This window comes from Geotrypetes seraphini, chromosome 4 (genome assembly GCF_902459505.1).
Source record: "Geotrypetes seraphini chromosome 4, aGeoSer1.1, whole genome shotgun sequence".
NCBI lineage: Eukaryota > Metazoa > Chordata > Amphibia > Gymnophiona > Dermophiidae > Geotrypetes > Geotrypetes seraphini.
The window spans coordinates 110,095,321-110,122,405 of NC_047087.1; the positions used below are offsets into that span (position 1 = coordinate 110,095,321).

At 40.7% G+C, this 27,085-nt stretch overlaps 1 protein-coding gene across 7 annotated transcripts in view; it reads right to left on the reverse strand.

The window, feature by feature from the left end:
- Nucleotides 1–12,271: 12,271 nt before the first annotated feature.
- The window catches only part of LOC117359521 (beta-1,4-galactosyltransferase 3-like), a 100,461-nt gene continuing 85,647 nt past the window's right edge, over nucleotides 12,272–27,085 (reverse strand). For 6 of the 7 annotated variants that reach the window (XM_033942456.1, XM_033942452.1, XM_033942454.1 and 3 more), the window contains one exon: nucleotides 12,272–13,158. In XM_033942456.1, the coding sequence (XP_033798347.1) occupies nucleotides 12,984–13,158 (175 nt within the window). In that variant the 3' untranslated portion in view covers nucleotides 12,272–12,983. Of the gene's footprint in view, nucleotides 13,159–22,689; nucleotides 23,169–27,085 lie in introns of those variants that run through there. The other variant, XM_033942458.1, reaches the window with a different exon arrangement.

Below are 27,085 nucleotides of genomic sequence, written 5' to 3' on the forward strand. Positions count from 1 at the left end.
TTATTTTCGCTAAAGGCAAGTTCGACCATGTTTTCCTAGGTACACTCTTGTGTGATGTGTGGATTGTTACTAAAAATCATGTTTTTAATACAGATGGGGGGTGTGTCAAAAAATGATGGGTCTCGGGTGTCACATATGCTAGGTACGCCACAGCCTTCATAGTTTATATCTAATCCACAAGCCTGCTTTTAGGACCTACATGGTATATATCCCTCTGCTTCATGACAATTTCACTTCTCATGTTATCTTATCCATTCTTTTTATTATACAATTGCCCAGATAAGCATCATTCTTTGATGTGATTGGACCTTGAAAACTAATGGCAACAGTGTTCTCCCCAGAAATTTTTTCCAGCCATGAAAAACATTTGTTGCATTTAGTGTGCCACAAAAAACATTTGCTTCGTTTAGTGTGTCGGAGTTAAAAATGTTTGAGAGATGCTGCTCTATACCATTTGAAAGAGGGCAAATATCTAATTATTCACTTCTAGAATTGGATACTTCTTAAATTTAATAAAAATATTATGGAACAAATATCAAACCTTAAGAAAGGAAGTTATATTGAGCATTGGAAAATAACTAATAATAATTAACTAATACAAATAGTACACATTTAGGGCTCCTTTTACTAAGCTGCGATAGCGGTTTTACTGCACGCTTAGTTTGCGCAGAATTGCCACACGCGCTACAAGCTAACGCCAGCATTGAGCTGGCATTAGTTCTAGCCGTGTAGCTCGGCAATTCTGCATGCACTAAAAACACTATTGCAGCTTAGTTAAAGGAGCCCTTAATTTTTCCCACCACCAAATTTCCCCGTCCCACCTGGCTACTTTTTCATGCCACCCGGCTGGAAAAAATTTCTGAGGAGAACACTGATATGTGTGCTATTAGTGAGGGGAAGAGAAACTAAAAAAACACTGTGGAGTGACAATGTTCCTGAAATGGACTTTATTGAAAATTTCAAAGTTCCAAAGGTACAATTAAGCAATCCACATGAGAATAAAGTAATCTACATAAAAACCTAAAGGACCTAATCCGCTGAAAGTGTAGGACCCAACACGGTCTGCGTTTCGACAAGATAGTCTTCTTCAGGGTCCCTGAAAGTCCTGTGGTAGTAGATACGTGGAATAACTGATATGTGGAGAGACGTGAAGAAAGCACTGCTTGAAACCAAAGTTATTAGTGAGGAGCACTGGGAAGTTATTTTTTATAAGGAGAAGGAACGTGCCTGGCTCATGGCGCACAAGAGTTGAGCATAAGCAAAGCTCCTGTGTGCATGCCCGTTCAAAGTGGGGAGCAGGGAGCCAGCAAGAGGACAAATATCATAATGTACTTCAAACTTACACCTACCCTCTTCAGCTGTTTAGTCGTGACTAATCTCCCAGCAAAGTTCAGTTTATTCCTAACATTTCACTTGCTCAATGTATTTGATTGTAACAGGCCCCTAAAGTCATGGCTGTTAAAACATAGCCTGTATATGAGCTGCATACGCAGAGCATAGGAATTTTGCAATGCACCCTCATAATACTTGGTTTGTTTGCTTTATTTATTTATACCCCGCCCTTATCCAGGGCGAGTTATACAAAAACGTAAAATTGCATATAACAGATAAGTCGATTCAATGACAAACATACCTACAAAACAGGAAAAACAATCCAGACAATAAAATACATCAGTGACCAGCACCCTACTATCATCTACTCTTCCACAGTCATTCAATCTCAGACCCTGTATTTCATCTGACAAAATAATCTCTTGAAATTCTGTATATTCTATTGTTGGCGAATATACTCAGGGAGGTTATTCCATTCCCTGGGTCCAATGCAATGGAAAGTACTATCTCTGGATGATGTTAACTTCAGATCTTTTACAGATGGTGGTGCTAAAAGCCCCTCTAGTAACAAAAAACAAACATCATATTCCACAGGAAACCCAATCAACACACTGTAGTTAGTTAGCCAACACAAAAAAGGCATTCTTTGGATCCAACCCAGAGTAACAGAGCCAGAAACAGACTGTGTGAATGTAACCGTGGCTGTGTGAATGTAACCGTGGCTTATTTTACCCAACCAAGAACTTATCACTGTCTCACAACAGGGGGTAAAATAGTTGGCTTGGTATTTGAATTTCTCTAGTACTTACAACTTACTCCAGCAAATATCCAGTCACCTTGAAAACTCCACAATTGAGCAACTCTAGAGACTTATTGTGAATACAGAAACTGCATGCAAAGAATTTATTTATAAAGTGCCACCACCATACATAGATTTCACATGAGGCTAGACATGCAATAAGTACCTTATATGCAATAAGTACCAATAAGGGACCTTACAGTCTTCCTAGTGGTTCCTCATGGCTTCTATTTTTCCCCAGATTTCACAATACATTTAAAACATCAAAATGGGTTCAAAGACAGATTTAAACAAGAGATGGAACAGTTACTAAAAAATAGACTATCTAGCCTGGAAAATAAAATGGATGGACATGAGATCAGAGTAAAAACTGTGGAATCCCAGGCCTTAACTTGGGTTAGGGACAGTAGAAATCTTAATTTCAAGGTGGAATTGCAGGAGAACATGACCGGGAGATGTGGTCTTCAGATTACAAATTTTCCAAAATTACCACTTACACCAGTGCAAGATACATTTAAGAAATATTTGCATGAAGTTTTGAAAGTCCCTGAATCCTCTTATCCGCCTCTCTCAAAAATTTACTATTTACCAAGTAGACTTCCAGCTCAGAATCCAAACCAGCAGAATTTATCTGCTGATAGTTTGGATCTAACAAATTTCCTGGAGAGATCAGATAATGAGGTACCGGCAACTGCTATGCGGCTTGTACAATTTGCAATTGATTCAGACAGGGAATGGATGCTTAAGCTGTTTTTAAAATTTAAGGATATTCCATTTATGTAAAAAATAGTGAGAATGTATCCAGATGTGTCACGATCTACCCAAAAGAGAAGAAAACAGTTTCTCATTTTGAGACCTCGGTATTACAGCTGGATGCGACGTTCATTCTGAGATACCTCTGCAAATGTGTGACGGTCTATCAAGGGAATAGATATGTCTTTTTAACCTCAACAGTTGTCAAAGTTTATTTCTGTCAAAAAGCAAAGTGTAGTAACTTTGTGAGATTTCCTACTTCAGTATCAGCTCAGTGAAGTAAAGTTTCAGAGCCTAGCCGGCCACATCTTTATTTTCCTTTGTATATTTTAACTAGTGAAAATTTCAGTTAATTCACAGCTGTGACCCCTTATATTAAGGACTAATTATACAAACCGGTATATTTGATTCCTAGGTTTAGTTCTGAATCTTTGAATTTATGAAAGGATGTTTCCTGCTATATTTGTTTACCAAGTGTATTTGATGTATTTTTCAAAGATGTCAAAACTGGTATAGCATTATTTCTTTGTTTTTGACTAAATGTTTTGTCAAAAGGGATAAAATGCAAATAAAGAATTTTTTTAAAAAAAGAACAGTTACTATTTTCTCCCTCTCCCCCCCCCCTCTTCTGGTTTCCCACTCCCTCCATTTTATCTTCTAACCCAACTATGATAAACCTGTGCCTCCTTCCGCGCTACCTGCAATTCCGATAAAATTTTTGTAAATCCGGGTTCAGACCGGATCCTAATGTAACGAATGTAAACCGCCTAGAACTCTTTGGGTATGGCGGGATATAAGAACCTAATAATAATAATAATATTTTCACTTGCCTCTTAGCTTGTTTACTACTTCCAACTAGAGATATGCAGTCTAGCTTGCCATTCTACAAAGCTTAAACAGACCTTTATAATTCTTTTTGTGAACTATTTTTAGCATTTTTTTTTCTTTTAAACCTTAGATGCAATTACATATTTGCTTACTGCATCACAAGTTAGTTTTAAGACCTGGTGGTGTGGGAAGTGTCGCAGGATTATCTAAACTAAACTAAAACTTAACCTTATATACCGGATCTTCAACCAAAGGAAGCTTGATGTGGTTAATAATAAATTTAAAAAATATAAGGTAAACTGAAATACAAGAGTTAGTTTTCAAAATGTTTAGTGAATAAAAAAGTTTTTAGAAGTTTACGGAAGAGTTGGAAGGAACTGGGACACCTCAAAATTAGGGGAAGTTCATTACATAGTTGGGGAAATTTAGACGCCAGAGAACTGCTAAAATTCCTAACTCCTTGAATTCCTTTCCTAGAAGGAAGAGAAAGTTCAAATCGATGAATGCCTCTCGCATACGAAAATCTATAAACATTCCATAGCAGAGGAACAAGAGGAGCAAAAACACCATTCAAAATCTTAAAAACAATACATAAACGCTTAAACTGAATTCTAAAATAAACCGGGAGCCAATGGAGAGAGAAAAGCAAAGAAGTCACATGGTCGAATTTACTCTTTCCATAGATCAACTTCGCGGCATTCTGAATCAATTGTAGTCTTTGAAGGCAGTTCTTAGGGATGCCAAGATAAATGGCGTAACAATAATCTAACCAGGGTAATATAATAGATTGGATCAAAACAGAAAAATGACGTTGATGGAAAAGAGATCTGACCTTCCTCAACATTTGTATGCTGAAAAAACATTTCTTAACCAGAGAATTTATTTGATCCTTAAAAGTAAGAGAAGAATCAAAAAGTATTCCCAAAATCTTAGAGGAGAACTCAATTTGTAGGGAGGCTCCAGAATCCAAAAGTACAGTGGAAGGAAGATGATCCAATTTTGGGACTAACCACAGAAGTTTAGTTTTAGCTGCATTTAGCTTCATCTGGACAGACATAGCCCAAGTTTGAAGTTTAGAGATACAGTGATTTATTTTAAAAGTTAAATTGATAATATTTGGGTCAATCTCAATCAGTATAAAAATGTCATCCGCATAAGTAAAAAGCGTTTCCCATGCTGACAGCTTATAAATATTCAAAGTTGTCATATAAAGATGGAACAAAATTGGGGAAAGCGGAGAGCCCTAGGGAACTCCACAAGGAAGTTGCCAGGAATTAGAAATATTACCGTCAAAATTAACTGAATAAGATTGGGACGATAAAAATTTAGAAAACCAAACAAGAACCTGATTAAGACCGATATCTGAAAGTAATTGGAGCAAAATGTCATGATGTACTACATCAAACGCCGCAGGCAAATCAAACTGAAGCAAAATTGAACATTTATTTTGAAGTCGTAGTTGGATTTTAGAAAGAAGAGAGATCAATAAAGTTTTGGTACTAAAATTAGAACGAAACCCATATTGAAAAGGTTGAAGTAATGAAAATTTTTCCAGATAATTAGTAAGTTGACCCGCTACAAATGATTCTAACAACTTTGTTAACAATGGTATATTAGCAATTGGTTGATAATGTGAGAGGATAATGGGGTCTAGATTTGATTTTTTCAGAAGGGGAAGGAGAGTTATTTATCCCATAGATTGCGTAAAGTATCCATTTTCCAGTGAATAATTTAATAAAATAGTCAACCAAATTATGACCTGAAAAGGAATATTGAAAAAAAGATACGACGGAAAAGGGTTCAATGAACATTTACACTTTCTCAACTTTTCACATAATTTGGATACTTGGTATTCAGAAACTGGGTCAAAAGAACACCAGTAACGATCAACTGGTATCTCCAGTGTAGAATTATTTGAATGAGAGGAGAGACGCAGTGGCATACCTAGCATATGTGACACCCGGGCCCATCATTTTTTGACCCCCCCCCAATCTATATGAAAAATATGATTTTTAGTAACAATCCATATATCGCACAAGAGTGTACCTACGAAAAGGCAGCATCTTAAACACTGCAGTGAGCACTAGAACACCAATACATACATTGTAAAACTAAACAAGCCAGATCCTGTACAATCAATTGATCCTGGGATCCAAGTTAGATTGTAAGCTCTTCTGAGCAGGGACATCTATAAATATCAAAATGTACAGCGCTGCATATGTCTTTCAGCTCTATAGAAGTGATAAGTAGTAGAAGGTAGAACTACAAAAATAATAGAGAAACATAAAAATATGAAGGCAGATGCTATCAGAAAGCCATGCTATCAGAAAGCCATGTCCCTTTCATACACACAGAGAGATACACCCTCGCCCAATATGGAATAATCACAAACTAAAAATAGAAATATGTAGAAAAAAATTAAGTAGAACCGCCAAGAAACCAGACTCTGCATACAGTGCAACACTACAATACCACAAAAACAGTAATACATGTCCTCTAATACTGTGCAAAATATAAAGACAGTAGATGTAAATTTGAAAAAATTGATACATAACAATCACCACTTTACAAATTAACAAATAAAAAATAAAACAAATAATGAGAAATAAGAAAATACCATTTTATTGGACTAATCCCCGTAAGCTCGGTCCCCATCCCCGCAAACCACCTGATTCCATCCACACAAGCCTTGAATTGTTTTATATTGAACTTATTATATTAAAGTATAAAAAGAAACAATATTCTGTACAATTATCAATTTATAAATCAGCGTCTTATCCCCACTCCCCATTTCCCTTCAGTGTCCTCAGCCCACTCTCTCTCCACTTTCCTTCAGCGCACGCACATAAAAACAATAATTTTATATCATTTTCATTCTATTCATTCATAGAAATTAAAGTCTAAATAATGCCAGTCACCAGTGGCGTACCAAGGGGGGGGGGCGGGGGGGGGGAGGTCCGCCCCGGGTACCAAGCCCTGAGGGGGTGCTCCCGGTCCGGTCCAGTTACCCCCCCCTGCGCCGGGTGTCGCGTCTGGAAACAGCCTGCAGAAAGATCGCGATGCCAGAGATCTTTGCCTGATTCGACTGTTTCCTCCGCCACGGTCCTGCCCCTCCTCTGATGTCAGAGGAGGGGCGGGACCGCGGCGGAGGAAACAGCCGAAGCAGGCAAAGATCTCTGGCATCGCGCGATCTTGTTGCAGGCTGTTTCCCCAGGGCAGTAGCGTACCAAGGGGGGCGAGGGGGAGGTCCATCCCGGGTGCCGCCTTAGGGGGGGGGTGCACAGCTGGCCCGGTCCCTATCGCGCTCCTACCCTCCCAGCGAAAGCAGCATCGGCGCCATTATCGAAAAAGGTAATGGCGCCAGGCCTTGGAGCACCAAGGCAGACCGCTTCTCCCCCCTCCCAGCCGAAACCCCGCTGACCATCCTATCTCTCCCCCCCCCCAAGTGAACCTTTCCGACCCTCCCAGCGAAAGCAGCAAACCTCCCTCCAGTAGCGTCGGCTTTATCCTCCCTCTGCCGCATCACTGATGACGTCATCAGTAACGCGGCAGAGGGAGGAGAAAGCCGCGAAGGAGGTTTGCTGCTCTCGCTGGGAAGGTCGGAAAGGTTCACGGTGGGGGGAGATAGGAGGGTCAGCGGGGGTTCGGCTGGGAGGGGGGAGAAGCAGACTGCCTCGGTGCTCCATTACCTTCTTCGGGCAGCAGCAGCGTTTACAATTCGCTGCTGTTGCCGGCTTCAGGCCTTGTTCTCTGCCGGGTCCTGCCTACTTCCAGTTTTCATGAAGACAGGACCCGACAGAGAGGAAGGCCTGAAGCGGGCAACAGCAGTGAATTGTGAATGCTGCTGCTGCCCGATGAAGTTCAGGACATCGGGGAAGGAGCAGGGAGAAATCGGCTGCTGGCTTGGGGGTGAGGGTAGGGAAAGAATCGTGGAAGTGGAGAAATCGGCACGATGGCTTTGTGCAGGCTAGGGGGAGAGAGAAAGAAAGGCAGAAATAAAGAGGGGTCAGGGGGAGAGAGAAAGAAAGGTAGAAAGAAAGAGGGGGACCAAGGGGAGAGAAAGAAAGGCAGAAATAAAGAGGGGGTCAAGGGGGAGAGAAAGAAAGGCAGAAATAAAGAGGGGGGTCAAGGGGGAGAGAAAGAAAGGCAGAAAGAAAGAGGGGGGCCAGGAGGAGAGAGAAAGAAAGGCAGAAATAAAGAGGGGAGCCAGGGGGAGAGAGAAAGAAGAAGGATCAGAAGAAGGACCAGAGACTCATGAAATCACCAGACAAAAAAGTAGGAAAAATGATTTTATTTTCAACTTAGTGATCAAAATGTGTCCGTTTTGAAAATTTATATCTGCTGTCTATATTTTGCACTATGGCCCCCTTTTACTAAACCGCAATAGAGTTTTTTAGCGCAGGGAGCCTATGAGCGTCGAGAGCAGCGTGGGGCATTCAGCGCAGCTCCCTATGCTAAAAACCGCTATCGCAGTTTAGTAAAAAGGGAGGGGGAATATTTGTCTATTTTTGTATAGTTGTTACTGAGGTGACATTGCATAAAGTCATCTGCCTTGACCTCTTTGAAAACCCGCGGAATATAAATGATAATTAACATTTTCTCTGCGTACAGCGTGCTTTGTGTTTTTAAAATTTTATTGTTGGTAGATCATTTTGACTTGGCCACAAAGGTAAGGGGGAGGGAGGGAGGGGAACTGCTGAAAGACATCTAATAATCCTTGCAGGCTTGACTGCAGGGAATTATTTTTGTAAAATCATGTTTTGTTATGTGACTGGCATTATCTAGACTTTAATTTCTATGAATGAATAGAATGAAAATGATATAAAATTACTTGCTTGTTTTTATGTGCGTGCGCTGAAGGAAAGTGGAGAGAGAGTGGGCTGAGGATGCTGAAGGGAAATGGGGAAGAGAGTGGGGAGAAGACGCTGATTTATAAATTGACAATTGTACAGAATATTGTTTCTTTTTATACTTTAATATAAACAATTCAAGGCTTGTGTGGATGGAATCAGGTGGTTTGCGGGGATGGGGACCGAGCTTACGGGGATTAGTCCAATAAAATTGTATTTTTTTAAATCTCATTATTTGTTTTATTTTTATTTGTTAATTTATAAAGTGGTGATTGTTATGTATCAGTTTTTTCAAATTTACATCTACTGTCTTTATATTTTGCACTGTATTAGAGGACACGTGTTACTGTTTTTTGTGGTGTTGCATTGTATCCAGGGTCTGGTTTCTTGGCGGATCAGTTTAACTTTTGTCTACATATTTCTATTTTTAGTTTGTGATTATTCCATTTTGGGCGAGGGTGTATCTCTGTTCTGTGTGTATGAAAAAGACATAGTTTTCAGTTGGCATTGACTACAGGACCAATTGACTGTGCGGGATCTGGCTTGTTTAGTTTTACAATGTATGTGTTGGTGTTCTAGTGCTCACTGCAGTGTTTAAGATGCAGCCTTTTCCTAGGTACACTCTTGTGGTGCGATATGTAGATTGGTACTAAAAATCATATTTTTCATATAGATGGGGGGGGGTGTCAAAAAATGATGGGCCCCGGGTGCCACATACCCTAGGTACGCCACTGCCAGTCACATAACAAAACATGATTTTACAAAAATAATTCCCTGCACAGTCAAGCCTGCAAGGATTACTAGATGTCTTTCAGCAGCTCCCCTCCCTCCCTTCCCCTTACCTTCGTGGCCAAGTCAAAATGATCTACCAACAATAAAATTTTAAAAACACAAAGCACACTGTATGCAGAGAAAATGTTAATTATCATTTATATTCCGCTGGTTTTCAAAGAGGTCAAGGCAGATGACTTTATGCAATGTCACCTCAGTAACAACTATATAAAAATAGACAAATATACCCACTCCCTTTTAACTAAACCGCGATAGCGGGTTTTAGCGCAGGGAGCTGCGCTGAATGCCCCACGCTGCTCTCGACGCTCATAGGCTCCCTACGCTAAAAACCGCTATTGCGGTTTAGTAAAAGGAGGCCATAGTGCAAAATATAGACAGCATATATAAATTCTCAAAATTGACACATTTTGATCACTAAATTGAAAATAAAATCATTTTTCCTACCTTTGTTTGGTAATTTCATCAGTCTCTGGTTGCACTTTATTCTTCTGAATATGCATCCAATATTTCTTCCCTTCTTTCAGCCTCCTGTATGCTTCCTCTCCTCCAGACCTTATTCCCTCCCCCAACTTTTTCTTTGTTTCACCCTGCCCCCTTCTTTCTTTCTCTCTCCATGCCCTTTTTCTTTCTCTCTGTCTTTTTCTCTCTCTCTCCGTGCCCCATTTTTTCTTTTTCTCTGTTTCACCCTGCCCCCTTTCTTTCTGGCTCCCTGTCCTCCCCCCCCCTGTTTCTTTCTTTCCCCCTCACCTCCCCTATGCCACCGCCATTGGGAAAATGCTGCCACCGCCGCTGGGGAATAGGCTGCCACTGCTGCCATCGGGAACAGGCCGGCTCCGAGTTCGCCATGCTTCTCTTCCCCACGGGGCCGACCAACTCTTTGCTGCCCGATGTCAATTCTAAAGTCGGAGAGGACATTCCGGCCAGCCAGGCAGCGATTGGCTGACCCAGAACGTCCTCTCCGACGTCAGAATTGACATCGGGCGGCGAGAGTTGGTCGGCCCTGCAAGGAAGAAAAGAATGGAGAACTCGGCCAGCTTGTTCCCGATGACGGCAGTGGAAGCCTTTCCCTGGTGGCAGCCTATTCCCCAGTGGATGACCAGCTGTGTACCCCATTGGGGCGCACACGGGACGGACCGCCCCCCCACCCCCGCCCTCCCGCCCCCCTTTGGTATTCCACTGGAGAGATGTCCAATATTTCCTGCAGGAAAAGATTGCCTAATGAAAGAAATTTTGTCTTGAAAAAAAACAAGCTAAGACATCCTCAGAAGGAGATAAAGATTGCTCAGACTTTGAGTCATGATTAGTCAAAGTATGCCAGAGTTTAAAAAGAGTACTGCTCTGGTTATTAGACTTAGCTATTTTACTTCCATAATAGGTTTTTCTCGCTTTCCTAAGTTAAAAATTATATTTTCTAATTCCAGATCTCCAATTTATTTTATCTATATCAGAAAGATATTTTTTCCATTTCTTTTCTAGCCTTCTACAGTTCTGTTTTAGGGCTCTATGAATGGGTAGAAACCATGGTACATTCCGGGCATAGGAGATTGTTTTGGTGATAACTGGTGCCAAAGATTGATAGGCACATTCTGAAATAGAGCTCTAGTTATGCCAGCTATCATCAATGGTATGCTCCCTGGGAGAGCTAGGGAGAGAATCTAAAACATAAGACCAAAAATATTCAGGACAGATTTTCTTCCTAAATGTGACAGTTTTTTTCTGTGAAGATTGTATCGGAATGAGACATATAAATGGGAAGTGAAAATTCACCAAGAAAATGGTCAGTCCAGGGGGTTCATAGTCAAATGCGCGCAAGACAAACACGCACGGACAAACGGGCGCAAGACAAATGAGCGCAAAGACAAGTGAGCACAAGATAACCGCCAAAACATAAGCGCGTGGACAAATGAGAGCAGACAAATGAGCGCAAAGACAAGTGAGCGCAAAGACAAATGGGAGCAGACAAATGAGCACAAAGACTCGTGCTCAGAACAGCCCGCCTCTTTGTGATTCGTTACGTATGCTCCTTTTTTATGTGCTCGGGACAGCCCACCCTCCCTTCGCTAGCATCTTTGTCCCTGTCCATTTCTACGATGTTCCTGTGCTTGCCCTTGCAGTCATAATATATCTCTGTTATGTTATTATTCACATTATTCACATTGTTATTAATTGTTATTCACAATGTTATTAATCTTGAGGTATTGGAACAACATGGCATTGGTTCATGGATGGGACATTTAAAGTTGCCCCCCATTTGTCTGTAGTTATCTTATGCTCACTTGTCTTGCACTCACTTGTCTTCATGCATTTGTCTGTGTGCATATGTCTTGCGCGCATTTGACTTGCCACCGTCCAGGGGACTTGTTGCCAGCGAACAGTATCAATAGTGATCTAAAAAAGCAACAAGATCTAATGTATGACCTTTTTCATGGGTAGGGGAAATAGATGGTAAAGAAAAACCCAATGATTGAAGGAAAGAAAGGAAGTCGGAAACCTCCTTATTGTTGGTATCTTCAAGATGCTCTTGATATTTATAGACTACACAGAGAACACCAGACCTCATATCGTGAGTAAAAAGTTTACTTTCTCTGAGCAGCTTTCATGGGCAGCAATAACAATACTTGGAAGAGGTCACAGAATAGATACAATGAATGAGGAAACCATCACCAATCAAGTAACCAGAGGTAAGAAACGGTCCATGCACTAAGTACACAGCACTGCTATGATGCATCATTTTGTAACTACAGGCAATCCCCAGGTTAAGAATGAGTTACGTTTTTATAGATGTTCTTAAATTGGATTTGTATGTAACACAGAACTTGTAGATTTTAAGATTCTTGCTGCTTATTTCTGCTCCCGGCTGACAAAAGGGCCAACTGTCCCTACCATTGTAACCTCTAAGGTACAGCATGCACAACTGCACACTGTTCTTAATGTGATCATGCATCATTCCTGAATCTGCTACAGGAGAAGTGTAGGAGTCTATGCTACTGGAAATACTGCTCAGTGAAATCAAATGAAGCCGTGACCATGTTCGTAAGTATGCTTTGTACGTAAGTCAGGCATCTATAACTTGGGGACTGCCTGTATACCAAAACCTACCTCAAACACTTCTGAAAATCTTATCTTTGAATATTATTAACCAAACAAGCCTGATGTCCTGTTCCTGGTCACCACCTCTTTACTGTATAATAAATATTTATATATTCACCAGCAGTTTAATACAACTTTTTACTGTGCCAGTGAGCAAGTTTGCTCAACATCACAGTCATCCAAGCCCTAGAATCTGGGCCATGGCTTTTCATAAAACAGAGGTGATCAAGTGATCTTTCAAAAAAATAAAAAATAAAGGTGACTTGGCCGAGAAATACTATGAAAATGGATTTATCAAAGAGATAGTTTAAGGCTTTGGAGATATCTTTTACATTCCATGCCAAATACAATGTATGCAGAATCTCTGGGCTAAAGGAGTCAATTGAGTTCCTTCTTTTGTCCAAGAAGAGCTCAGAAAATAAAAAACCTCAACAAAACCAGAGTGCATTTAGGTTCAGAAACTGAGCAAAACAGATAAGAAACAGACGTTAACTTGCTCGGTTTATCATTCCTTACATCCTGTTTAAGGCGGAAATTCATCATAGGAATGTCCATATATCTTTGCTTTTTTCAGGAGGCAGGATTGTGATACCACCAACATCCACAGTGATATTGGTATAAAGCTGGGCTTCCTCTACTGAAATCAGTTGGATATCCAAAGAGTTTATACCATCCTGCTTCCATGTTCTCTTGGTCTTTTTGAGCAAAGTGAATCTAGGGAATAAAGAAATATGAAATCGTATTTACTGTGAAAGCAAAAGGACAGTGAGAAAGACAATATGGGCTTCATATAAGTATTGAGCAGGAGCATACAACATCTTTTATGTTGGAAGGGGCCTCATACAAAATAACCTCCAACCCTGGCCTCTAAGTTTGTTAAATATGGTGTGGAATGAAAAATTGATTAAGCCATAGCTCCAGAGGTCATAGCACATCCCTTTTCATCCTCTATGGTAACATGTAACAAGCTCAATGTCACCATGTGTACTAGTATGCTGTGTTTAGCTCCACAGAAAATAAGAACTGAGGAGCCGCGAGCAGCGTCAGGCAGGAAGGCATTCGCACATGCGTGGTGTGGGCAGTTCGTGAACTTTCTCAAGTTCTTAAAGAGGCGATGTACTTTTAAAGCTGTCTGTACCAGGGCTCCATGTGAGAATATGCTGCCTGCTTGTCCTGGGATAAGTACTAGTATGCTGTGATGCATTAAACAAACCCATATTAATAAAAATATGAAACATTGTGCACCTAATCACAACACTAGCAATTTAGCTGGCTAACCTTGATCCTGACCCATTGCTGCTATCATACGAATAGTCATCTAACAACAAACCACCAATATATTTCTACAGCTTGTATATACGTACTGAATCCAGCAGAGGTCTACAAAGTCTACTTTCCTATAGTACATCCTGAATCATATCTCTCCCAAGCTAGAGAGTCATGCAGCAGTTCTTTCACCTCATTACACTAGACATGTTAAAGCAGAACACCCTCACTGTGAGTCTTGTAAGAAGTAAAGAATATAATGAGATCCCAGAAAGTACTGGATCTAAATGCAGACCCAGGTATTAGGAAATCAGTCAATATATACCATCTGGACCATTCATATTGTACCAGTTGAAAGTTTGCAGGCCACAGAAACTTATTTCATTCAAAAAAGCTTCAGCACTATAAAAGCTAGGTTTAATTAGGCAATAGACTGAAGAAGAGGATTAAGGGGCTAATTTGAAAAAGACATTTCCATGGTTAAAAAAGTTTAGTGGACAGACAAACAAGAGAACACCCCGGCTTAGACAAGAAGGCAAGGAAGGTGTCTTTTCAACCAAATGTTGAAGGCTTTATTCAAAAAAGGTTAGTCCCAACAAGGATCTCAATTTTGGCGTATGATGTACGCCTTCCTCAGGGGACACTAACATAAATAATACAACACATGAAAAATACATTTAAAAACAAGTCAAGATATCAAAAATGCAATAAAACAATGGACCAAAACCAACACTATAAAAGCAGTGAATAACCCAAATGAGTTATTGAGAATAATATTTCCTTATGTTCTTTTTTTGGGTGGGGGGTGAGGGTGGGAGGGAGGACAGCTCGTGCTTTTAAAATACACTTGGGTTTGGTAGAAAGAAACTGTAACATCATCAATTATGCTCCTTCTAAACAGATAATGCTTTCTTTTAGCACATTTGGAGAGTGAAAGGTGTCAGCTACATTAACATAAATAGTTCAAGTTAACTTGGGCCACTGAATGCTTAGGAAATTGAGAAAGAACCAAAACCATTTTGTGAAAGAGAATGCATATGGAGTACAAACATAGATAGCATAATCCATTTTATTTCAACAAATGTGATTAAAAACAGCCAAAAAAGCATAACAGAAATCTGGAGTATTCTAGAGGAAAATTAAAAAATATTTTTATTTTTCCTTTAAGAAAATTAAGATTTAAGACAAGCATGTTAATGTGTTCTATTTTTAATAAATATTATCAAATTCCATTGCTGTTTTCTCCAGCTTCTCCTGACAACCCACAATTATGTTCCCTACCATTTGACTTTTCAACTTGCTAAATCTTCATCACTGGGAAGGAAAAGGCTGGAGACAAAAGCAGCAACACAAACCAGCTAGATGTAAGTCCTTCACTATGTCCTTTTTTTGTGACCTGATACAGCAGGAAGAACTATTTGGACTTCCAGCTGAAGTGAAACCAGTGCTAGGCTCTGGTGCCATGATCCTTCATTAGTTTCCAAGTTTATTTATCATTTGATATACCGTCTATCAAGTATTAGCTAAACGGTTTATAATAGTAAAAGAAAAATAAGGAAAACCAAGGGAAAATGTAAAGTAAAAACAATATCATATATGATCAACTAAATAAAGGTAAAATAGACAGTTTACAGACAAAATCAAGGGGAAAAAACATTAGGGAATATAATTACATCGATATTCAAATAAAACAAACTAAAAAAGTTAGGAGGGGAGAGTGGAATCTCACAAAAGGGGGGCAGGGGGTTGCTTCTTATGAAGCACATGATGTTCTCTGCTAGAATGTATGTCCATGTTTGAAGAGAAAGTGAGATCCCAGGCTCTGCAGGCATCCCTGAAGAGAAATGCTTTAACTTTGGAGCGGAATTTTTCCAGCGAGGGTTCTAGTTTTACCTTTTCTTAGACCCACGCTCACTGCAATAGTTTTGGACTAGTTTTGGACTAGTATCCATGTACTGAAATTTCTTCTAGAATATTCTAGAATTAAGGGCCTTGAATCCACCGCCAACCCCAGGGAGTAGGGAGCTATGAATGCTGCCCTAGTAGCATCCTAAGATCCAGCTAACCTGGGGAGTGTTAGAGCTGAACTTGGAACCTTCTGCACTGTAGTACGCAGCGTTTGCCATTCAGCCAGCCAGGTCATCTACAAGAAACTATTCTGTTTCTGCTGTCCAATATCCTTAACAATACATTTATATTCCTGGGTTGTCAGGAGAAGCTGGAGAAAATAGCAATGGAATGTGATAATATATATATCATTTTTTAATTAATCTTTATTAATTTTCAAATCAGTAAAAAGTGCAAAAGACTATGGGACTCATAATCGAAAGAGAAAATCGTCCAAAAAACGGCCTAAGTTGGCACTTGGACGAACATTTCCCAAATACGTCCAAATGCCGATAATAAAAATGGGTTTTGGACATATTTCTAAATGACCTAGGCCTTCATAGTGCCGCTGTACAACCAAAGCTAAACGGGGCATTTCGGGAGGAGTGTCAAGGACGGGAGTTGGGCGGAACGTGGGCCGGCTTAGACTTAGTCGTACAGCATGTATAACCGAAAGTTATACAGCCCAGGATCGACGGAACTTAGACGTTGTGACTTAGACCATGTAAAGCATGGTCTAAGTCACAAAAACCCACCTAAAGTCACCAGAGAAGCACTGCAAACACATAAAACAGACCCCCACACACTATCCCAGTGATCACCGACCCCCCACCCCCCAAAAAATATTAATCATACCTTTACAATTCAGCCTCCAGACCATCATCACCTGGCAGCCTGGCATAGGAAAGCCTAGTCGTCCAGCAGAGGTGGCTTAAGCCGTCTTGGGGGTGGGTTAGGGACTCATGGAGAGGAGGACCCATGCCCATAAGCCTCTGTAATCACTGCATTGCTACTTAAACATGTGCACTCCCCTATACACCTCAAAAACCCTTTTTTACTGGCATATAAGTGGCTCCTGCAGCCATAAGGGCTATTAAGGTGGTAGATAAGTGGGTCTAGGGCAGGGGTGTCCAATGTCGGTCCTCGAGGGCCGCATTCCAGTCGGGTTTTCAGGATTTCCCCAATGAATATGCATTGAAAGCAGTGCATGCACATAGATCTCATGCATATTCATTGGGGAAATCCTGAAAACCCGACTGGATTGCGGCCCTCGAGGACCGACATTGGACACCCCTGGTCTAGGGGATTCTGGAGGTGGTTTGGGGGGGCTCACCATGACCTATAAGGGAGCTATAGTGAGGATAAACATAGTACCCTTTTTGTGAAGTTCACAGCAGTGCCCTGTAAGGTACTCCACTATTTAGGTGCCATGTCTGGGAGTTCAGTCCATCACTTTACAGACCCCTCCCACATCCAACAGGGCTTGTTCTAGGCGTTTTTGATTTGGACGAAAAGTTGGATGGAAATGTGGTATAAAGATGGACAATTTAGTGGCTTGGACGATCAGATTGGCAGGACGTATAATTAGATGATTTTCGAAACAAAAAAAATTTTGGATGTATTTTTCTAAAATGTGTCCTAGGCTGTTTTTTTTTTTACTTTGGATGACTTGCGACTTGGACGCAAACAGACTTAGACGTCCCTTTCGATAATGCCCCTCCACACATCCAGTAGCAATAACAGTAAGCATTTATTTTCAATTAATAAAATTACATAAAGAATAACCCCCCCCTACTATTACTTATGCATGTATATATAAACAAAGAATACAACAAAAAAATAACCTTCCCCACCCAACCTTCCCCCCTACCCTGGATGTGTATAGAAATTAACTAAAAGTAAAAATAAGAGATAATTATGATGAAGTGATAAAAGACTTCAAGGGGCCCCCCACCAATTTAAATGCATTACTATGCCCTAACATATCAGCATTCATTTTTTTTACACCTATAGCATAAGCATAAATTTGCCCACCAGAAAGGAAAATTAAGGCGATCATAATTTTTCCAATTGCAAGTGATCATCTGCATGGCTATTCTGGTCATAATAAGGAGCAGTCTGCCTTTATATTGGTCCAAAGGGGATTTAAGATTTAATAAAGTCCCACATATGACTACATCATAAGTCAACGGAATCAATGACTCCTATATGGTATTAATCTGTCCCCATATCGATTTCCAAAAATTAAGTATTAAAGGACAAAAATACAACAGATGATTCAACGTCCCTATTTCAAGATGATAACGCCAGCATCTGTTAGACTTAGAATTATCTAACTTCTGCAATCGAACCGGGGTCCAAAAAGTCCTATGCAACAAGAAAAACCAAGTTTGTTTCATTGATGCCGACGCTGTACATCTCATTCTCCAAGACCAGATTCGTGGCCATTGAGTAGCAGAAATTTGTTGCTTAATCTCAATGCTCCAAATATTTATTAAAAATAGAACTCGTTAACATTCTTGTCTTGTTTTACAAAGCCGCGCTAGCGGCTGCTACACGGTAATGGCCCCGAAGCCCATAGAGATTTAAAGGGGCTTCGGGGCTGTTGCCGCGAAGCAGCCACTAGCATGGCTTTGTAAGTTGTGAATAGGGATATGTCAATGTACATCCTTATGAAAAAAATTCTCTAAAAACATTATATCACATGAAGTATGAAGGTTTACTATTAATTCAGATGCACATGCAGCTCACTCCGTTATGGACCACATGAAAAGTGAGCACCTTTTCCACTAAACCAGAGTGGCCTTAGAACAATGGGTTGAGGGACTTCTGTCACTCACACACAATGTAACTTTGGGCAAATCATTTTTATCTCCTGTTGACTCTAGATTGTGAACTGACTGGGGCAGTGACATATTTGTACCTGCATACTTATCAACAATCACCCATCAGCCTTCCGCTTAGCTATCTCGCTCCCCTTCAATCCATATAGAATTTGCCTACACGACTCATATTCAGAGAGAGCCACTTTACTCACATTACTCCTCTACTAAAGTCACTTCATTGGCTTCCCATCCATTTCTGAATACAATTTAAACCTACAAATGCACTCACTCAGCTGCCCTTCACTATCTCTTATCACTTATCTCCCCCTATGATCACCGCCCCCCCTCCCCCGGTGAGCGCTGCTCAGCTGATAAGTCCTTCCTATCTGTGATCTTCTCTTCAACTGCCAACTCCAGGCTCTGTCTCTTCTGCCTTGCTGTGCCGTATGCTTGGAACAAGCTGCTCGAATCCCTATGGTGGGCTCCGTCTCTGGCAGTGTTCAAGGCCCTTTTTTTTTTTTTTTAATCTTTATTGATTTTCTAAATTATAACTGTGCAAAACAAATATATATACATATAATAGTACATGAAAAGCACATTGATCCTACAAACATGAATAAACAACTATGAATAAACAACACAGAAGATTTAGAATCAGAAAATAATATTAAATATTGAACTAGGCCAGTTACTGGGCAGACTTGCACGGTCTGTGTCTGTGTATGGCCGTTTGGTGGAGGATGGGCAGGGGAGGGCTTCAATGGCTGGGAGGGTGTAGATGGGCTGGAGTAAGTCTTAACAGAGATTTCGGCAGTTGGAACCCAAGCACAGTACCGGGTAAAGCTTTGGATTCTTGCCCAGAAATAACTAAGAAGAAAAAATTTAAATTGAATCAGGTTGGGCAGACTGGATGGACCATTCGGGTCTTTATCTGCCATCATCTACTATGTTACTATGTTTAACCCTCCCACCCAATAATCAAGAAAAACAAATACATAGAATCAATCAATATACCCAACAATTGTCCTCAACCACATATAAACACAAAGTATCCCCACCCCCACCCTCAACTCGGACGTGTATGTACAAAGGGAAAAAAGTAATATTTAGTCATTACAAAATTTTGTTAATGGCTCCCAAACATCCTTAAATTTCTTTAAATGACTCTGCTGTATAGCTATTACTGTACACGCTCCATTTTAAAAATGTGGCATAGAGAATTCCACCAAAAATTATAATTCTGCCGATCCCAATGTTTCCAGTTCTGCATAATATGCTGTATGGCAACCCCTGTCATAATGAATAGAAGTTTATTATTATTAGAAGATATTTGGCTCTTAGCCCTCATTGATATACCAAATAATACAGTATCATACGTTAATGCCACTGGATTTTCAAGTAAATTATTCACTTGACCCTAAATGGATCTCCAAAAGCTAAGTATCAATGGACAATAGAATAATAGATGATCCAATGTCCCTACTTCTAGATGACAGTGCCAGCATCTATTAGACTTTGACTTATCTAATTTCTTTAAACGAACTGTGGTCCAAAACACTCTATGTAATAAAAACAACCATGTTTGTCTCATAGATGCAGACATTGTACATCTCAACCTCCAAGACCAAATTTGTGGCCATTGAGACGCAGAAATCTGCTGCTTTATCTCAATGCTCCAAATGTCACGAAGACCAGTCTTTGGTTTCTTATTCAAAAATCCAGATATTAATTTATACCACTGAGCGGCCTGGTGTCCCAGGAAGTCCGCCTGAAAACATAAGACCAGCAAGCTATACTGATCAAGGCCCATTTAAAAGCTTTGAGAGTGCTTTCAACTCCTAACTCCTCTCACCTTGGGTTCTGCATCCCCTACCCTCTATGTCATGTCTTCTCTGTCCAAGTTAGATTGTAAGCTCTTCTGAGCAGGGACATCTATAAATATCAAAATGTACAGCGCTGCATATGTCTTTCAGCTCTATAGAAGTGATAAGTAGTAGAAGGTAGAACTACAAAAATAATAGAGAAACATAAAAATATGAAGGCAGATAAAGGCCAAATGACCCATCCAGTCTACCCATCTACAGCATTCACTAGCTCCTCCTCTCCCTAAGAGATCCCATGTGAATGTCCCACACTTTCTTGAATTCAGACAGTCTGTCTCCACCATCCCTATTGGGAGACTATTCCACACATCTACCACCCTTTCTGTAAAAACATTATTTTCTTAGATTACTCCTAACTCTTAACTTCATCCTATGCCCTCTCATTCCAGAGCTTCCTTTCAAATGAAAGAGACTCACATCGTGAATTTATGCCATGTAGGTATTTAAACATCTCTATCATGTCCCCTCTCCTTCTTTTCCTTCTTCGTACAGTACTCCCCCCAAAATTCACGAGGGTTCCATTCCAGGAACCCCCGCAAATTTTGCCTGTCAAAAGGCAGGGGAGGCAGGAGAGGGCAGCTGGAGCACCAGCGGGTGAAGAAAATCACTCGCAGTCTGCTCCGACCGCCTCTTCCTGTAGTACAGTGTAGTACAATCAGAAGCTGCTTTGACACGCAGCTCCTGATTGGTGTAGCCCGACTTTACTACAGAAAGAGGCGGCTGGAGCAGACCGCAAATGAGTGAGTCCGTGATTCGCGAACCGTGAATTCGCGGGGGAACACTGTATACATATTGAGTCCCCATACGCCTTATGATGAAGACCACCAACCATTTTAGCAGCCTTCCTTTGGACTGACTCCATCCTATATTTTTTTGAAGGTGCGGTCTCCAGAATTGTACACAGTATTCTAAATGAGGTCTCACCAGAGTCTTATACAGGGGCATCAATACCTCTTTTTTCCTACTGGCCATACCTCTTCCTATGCAACCTAGCATTGTTCTAGCTTTCCTATGCAACCTAGCATCATTCTAGCTTTCAACCTCATACTAAGAACTGCAGCCTCCACTAGTCGGGATTTGTTTAGCAAGGAATCTAAAAATTCTATAGCAGTTTATGAATGAATTACAAATAACACATTTACCACAAAAACAGAGTTGAGCTATCAGTTACTCAATTCTAGGCATATTCTCAAAAAATACTGCTATTTTTCTACCAGAAGATGGCATCTATTACTCATAAAAGCAACAGCTACAGGCCTTTACCCACAGAATTGATGGCACAGGGACTGATGTAGAAAGCTACTGTGAGCCAAACTGCAAGGGTTATATGTGCTTGATTCCCACTGCAGTCCCTTGTGACTTGGGCAAGTCATTTAACTCTATTGCCCCAAGTACAAAATAAGTACCGGTACCTATATATATGTACGTAAACTGCTTTGAAGGGGCACACAGTTATTTTTATTTAAGACCAGAGCTGGGACCAACTTATAAGCAGGAGTCCCACAGCAAGCAAGCATCAAATACCCTTCTCACTCCTATAAATAATGTATACCACAGGCAAGACAAAAGAAACCAACAAAAACTGCAGAACAATTGCAAAGCAAAAACCAAAACCAAACTGCAGTGGTATGTACAAGGTGCAGGAATTTATTTTAAAAATCATAAAAACATTTATAGCATACGTAAAATAAATGTAATAAATATATAAAAAAACTGGTACTAGTATTTGTGTGGATCAGACCCAGCATGGTCCGTGTTTCAAAAAACACTTCTTCCTCAGGGGTCCCAGGTGATGGTACGTAGAATATAAAAAAAACAGATTTAAAAAAACAAATAGTCGAACAGAACAGGTGTAAAAATTCTCCTGTTTAGGCGCTGCACTGAGAAACACAAAGTACTGAATGTAGACCACACCAGGATTCAAAGTCCAAACTCCAATTTTACTTCTTCCAGTGAATAAGAAGCACTTTCTTGAACAGTAAACACAAACATTACAAAACAAAGTCCAATTCTAAACTCTCCCCTTCCAGCCCTTAAATCCCCTCTGGAGGTAGGGCTACTTAACTAGCCCTCCCCTATCACAGACTAAAGCAGAGTCTGGCTTTTCACTCACATGGCTTTCAGAAGCTGCTGGAACCCATGTGCTGGGTTTCCAATGGACTCCTGGAGCCAGCAAGTCTAACTCCCTTCTGTGAACTCCTGTTGACCCTCCTATCCCTATGGATAGGAAATAGGATAGCCAACAGTCACACCTTCAAGAATAGCAGCCCTAATGCCTAGAGACTGCGAACCAATAGCTGCAGAAAACCCACAGCACTGGTGATTTTAAACATTTCCTAGCAGTTGTGCAAAATATATGCACCACACTCTCCATTCCTATAGTGCATATTTACCATCATCTCCTTTCATGACAGCAATGCAGAGAGGGATTAAACGCTGTATGAGGACTGACAATTAAGTTGATAAACTTGCCACCATGCGCTTACATTGGCAGCACTGTACAAACAGCTTGGTAAGGTTTCATAACCTAGGTATATCAGTGTCTTGCAGCAGTGTTCGTGTCGACGTGTGGCGGTGTCTTGCTGAGTGGCGTTCATTATTGTTGTTGCTTCTAGGGGATCCTATGACAAATGACCATTCAAAACAAGTCTATGTGCTCTCATATTCCACCCAAACACCAAAAATTGCATCGAGCATTCATAAGCACTGGGATGTTCTGCAACTCCACGATGTATTTCAAGACCATCCCTGCATAGTTTATTCCAGGGGGAAAAATTTGGTGGATAGGTTGGTGTGTGCCAATTTCCAGGAGAGGAAGAACAATCTTCAAGATGTATCTGGTCACAAGGCATGCGGTCATTGTCTAGAATGCAAACAAACTTTGGAGGGAAATCAGTGGATACATCCTAGAACTAAGCAAATATACAAGTTGCGAAGTAATACATCTTGTGACAATATGTACGTTGTATATATCATACAATGTGCCTGTAGTTTCTTGTATGTTGGCAGTACGACCTGAGCTATCTGGTTACAGATCACTGAACACAGAAGCTGTGTGAAACACTTAAGACAAAATGCTCCTATGGTAAATCATACAATTGAAACAGGCCATTTGTTTTCTGATATGCAATGACAATTATTGAACAAGTTGCCAATATAGTTCAAGGGAATAAGAAAAACTTTTTGCTTGCCAGGAAACAACACTGGATTTTTAGTTTACAAACTTATTCTCCTCATGTAATGAATGAGGCAGTGGACTGGCATATAGCTGGTAACATCTACAGATGAGTTATACTTTCACTTTTGAGGAACACAGTCTGGCCTTCAGCTTGCACATACGTGTCTGTGCTTATCTCTTTTTCTAGAGACATTGTAGAATGTATTTTAGCGTGTCTGTCTCCTAATCCAAAGCTTGAGACATAAAGAATCATGTTCACTTTGTTGGATACTAACTCCCACCTTCCTCGAGTCTTACTGAAGGAGTATTACGTCTATCCTCCTCCTCTAAAGTAGTGGGAGGTCAGCTACTTTTTTTCTATATGGAGGTGGGGTTGCTTCTCCCTCGTTTTGCCTTCAGGCTGTTTTTATTGGCTGGGAGGCGCATTCCATTATATGACAAGACTCATTTTGATTTGTTAGAATCTGGATCAGCTGGAGTGCGGGGCCATGGAGCTCTCCTGAATATTTAAGTATTCTCGCTTTCATTTGCAGCCAAGCCGCGCCGCACCACAGAGAACCATCATTCCATTTATATTGCAACAGGAGATGCCCTTGAGGTTGCCCCTGATGAAGGACACAAAACAGGGCTCTATAGAGTGATCAGCAGGCACTCCCTGAAAAACATTCTTTGACTGATGAACGACAGTGGTCTTTTAATCAATAAGTTCCTTTTTTTCAGTAGCCTTATTGATTGTTGAAAGATTGACATTGTTTGGCAGTGCAGGAACAATTTTCAAATGATGTCGACACTGTATCAGTGATTTTGATTTCTTGAATTAAACCATTCAGGCACCAGGGTATTTTGGGCTATTTTAGCATGTTTTAAAACATTAAATTAAATATGTAAATAAATTTTTACTATTATAGATTTGATTGGCCACAGGGTATTTAATATGATGTTTGTGGGTGATTCCTGCCTAGCACTCATGGGTGCTATTTGCAGTGATAAACCCTGGTGAACTTGAGATAAACTTGCACACAAGTTCCCATGAACTGGTCAAACACCCTGCATTCATTAACTAAACTTCATTGACTTAAATCAGTCTATAAAGCCCTCAATCCATAAGGTGCCTCAAGGATAGAGAGCAGGTCTCTTTTTTATTCACTCACATATTTTTGTGTGCCATCGCGAGAATGTCAGAGCTTGAATTAGAGCAATGAACAACAAACAAACATTACATTTCTTGTTAAACTTGGCAAGAGTGAAAGTGAAATCAGGGTCATGTTAGTTCAAGTTTATGGACATAATGCTATGAAGAAAACAGCAGTGCACAAATGGATTAAACATTTTTCTGAGGAGAGAGAAAGCGTTACTGATGAACAGAGGTCAGGGAGGCCAGTAATGAGCAGAACTGAAGAAAACATTGCAAACATGTGTTGAATTATGTCAAAATCGTCAGCTGACTGTGAGACGCATAGCAGACCAAGTAAACATCAATAGAGAAACAGGAAAATGTTAACAAAAATCTTGGCATGAGAAAGGTGTTTGCAAAAATTATCCCTCATAGGTCTTGCATCATGACAATGCACCAGCTCACATATCACTGTCTGTGAGGGAGCTTTTAGCCAGTAAACAAATAACTGTATTGGAACACTAAACTAAACCTTAAGTTTATATACCGCATCATCTCCACGGATGTTGTGGAGCTCGGCATGGTTTACAAGAACTTAAAATATAGGAAGAGAAGGAAAAAAAAAAAGGTTTACATGAACTTATATATACTACTCACCTGATCTGACCCTCATTGGCTTTTTTCTTTACCCGAAGATAAAGGAAATATTGAAAGGAAGACATTTTGATGACATTCAGGACACCAAGGGTAATACAATGACAGCTCTGATGGCCATTCCAGAAAAAGAGTTTCAAAATTGCTTTAAAGGATGGACCAGATGCTGGTGTCAGTGTATAGCTTCCCAAGGGGAGTACTTCGAAGGTGACCATAGTGCTATTCAGCAATGAGGTATGTATCACTTTTTCTAGGATGAATTCATTAACTTAATTGTCATACCTCGTATACAGAAATTTATATTATTGTTCCATATGAATCATGCATGTTAACTTTACCAATGGTGTGCATAACAAATCCAGCAACTGATCTCTGGAGACATCAATCCCCAAATCTCAGAACCATGCTTCCGCCTCCTTATGAAAAGTTAGGATGGTTAAGTCTGGTCTTAATACCATGTGTCCCCCAAAATAAGACACTGTCTTATTTTAATTTTGGGCCAACGCACTGGTTCTTATTTTCGGGTAAGGCTTATTTTTTTTCATGTACATGATCATCTCTCCCTTTCTCTCCTTCACACAAATTCTTCCTCTTTCTTTCTCTCCCCTCTTTCTCAACATCTTTCCTCCCCTCTCACCCATCCCCTTGTGCCTTCTCTCTGCAGCATCTTTCTTTCCCTCCATCCCCCTGTGCAGAACCCTTGCCCAACTTCTATCCTTCCATCCCTCCCATCTCTTGTGCAGCAGAACCCTTGAGCACCCGCCATCCCCCCTGCCGCGCAGCTGAACCCCCGCTGACCCTCGATCCTTCCCTCTCAACTGAACCTCGCCAACCGCGACCATAAATACCTTCCGGCAGATCAGCGTCGGGTCAGCAGCACTCTAAACAGGCTGCTTCGCAGCTTTCTGTATGCCGTGTTACTGATGACTTCAACAGTGACGCAGCTGACGGAATTCCCCAGCGAGAAGGCTGCGAAGCAGCTTGTTTAGTGTTGCTGGCCCGACGCTGCTCTGCCGTAAGGTATTTATGGTTGCGTTCGGTTACATAAGAACATAAGAATTGCCGCTGCTGGGTCAGACCGGTGGTCCATCCTGCCCAGCAGTCCGCTCACGCGGTGGCCCTCAGGTCAAAGACCAGTGCTTGGGAGGGAAGGATGGAGGGTCAATGGGGGTTCAGATGCACGGCAGGGGCGGGGGGAAGCACGGCTGCTGACTAGGGCTTATTTTCAGGGAAACACAGTAGTAACATAGTAAATGATGGCAGATAAGACCTGAACGGTCCATCCAGTCTGCCCATTAGTCATTCTTATTAAAAATATATGATTAAATTAACTTGTCTCTTCTTTGATATTTCTGGGCCATAGACTAAGTCCACCTGGTATTATCCTAGGTTCCAATTGCTGAAGTTGCCATCTAAACTCATTCTAAGCTCTAATACCTTTTATAATAAAAAGATACCCTGAGCTCTCCATCACTCTCAACAAAAAGCCTTCTCTACTTGTTCCATGGTGCGACCTCACCTGGAGTACTGCATTCATTTCTGGTCACCTTATTCTCAAGAAAGATATAGCGGAACTAAAAGATTCAAAGAAGAGCAACCAAGATGATAAGGGGGATAGAATTCCTGTTGTGCGAGGAAAGACTAAAAAGGTTAGGGCTCGTCAGCTTGGAAAAGAGATGGCTGAGGGGAGATACGATTGAAGACTACAAAATCCTGAGTGGTGTAGAACGGGAACAAATGGATCAATTTTTCACTCCATCAAAAATTACAAAGAGTAGGGGATGCTAAGAATTATTAGAAAAGGGATGGTAAATAAGACTATTATAATGCCTCT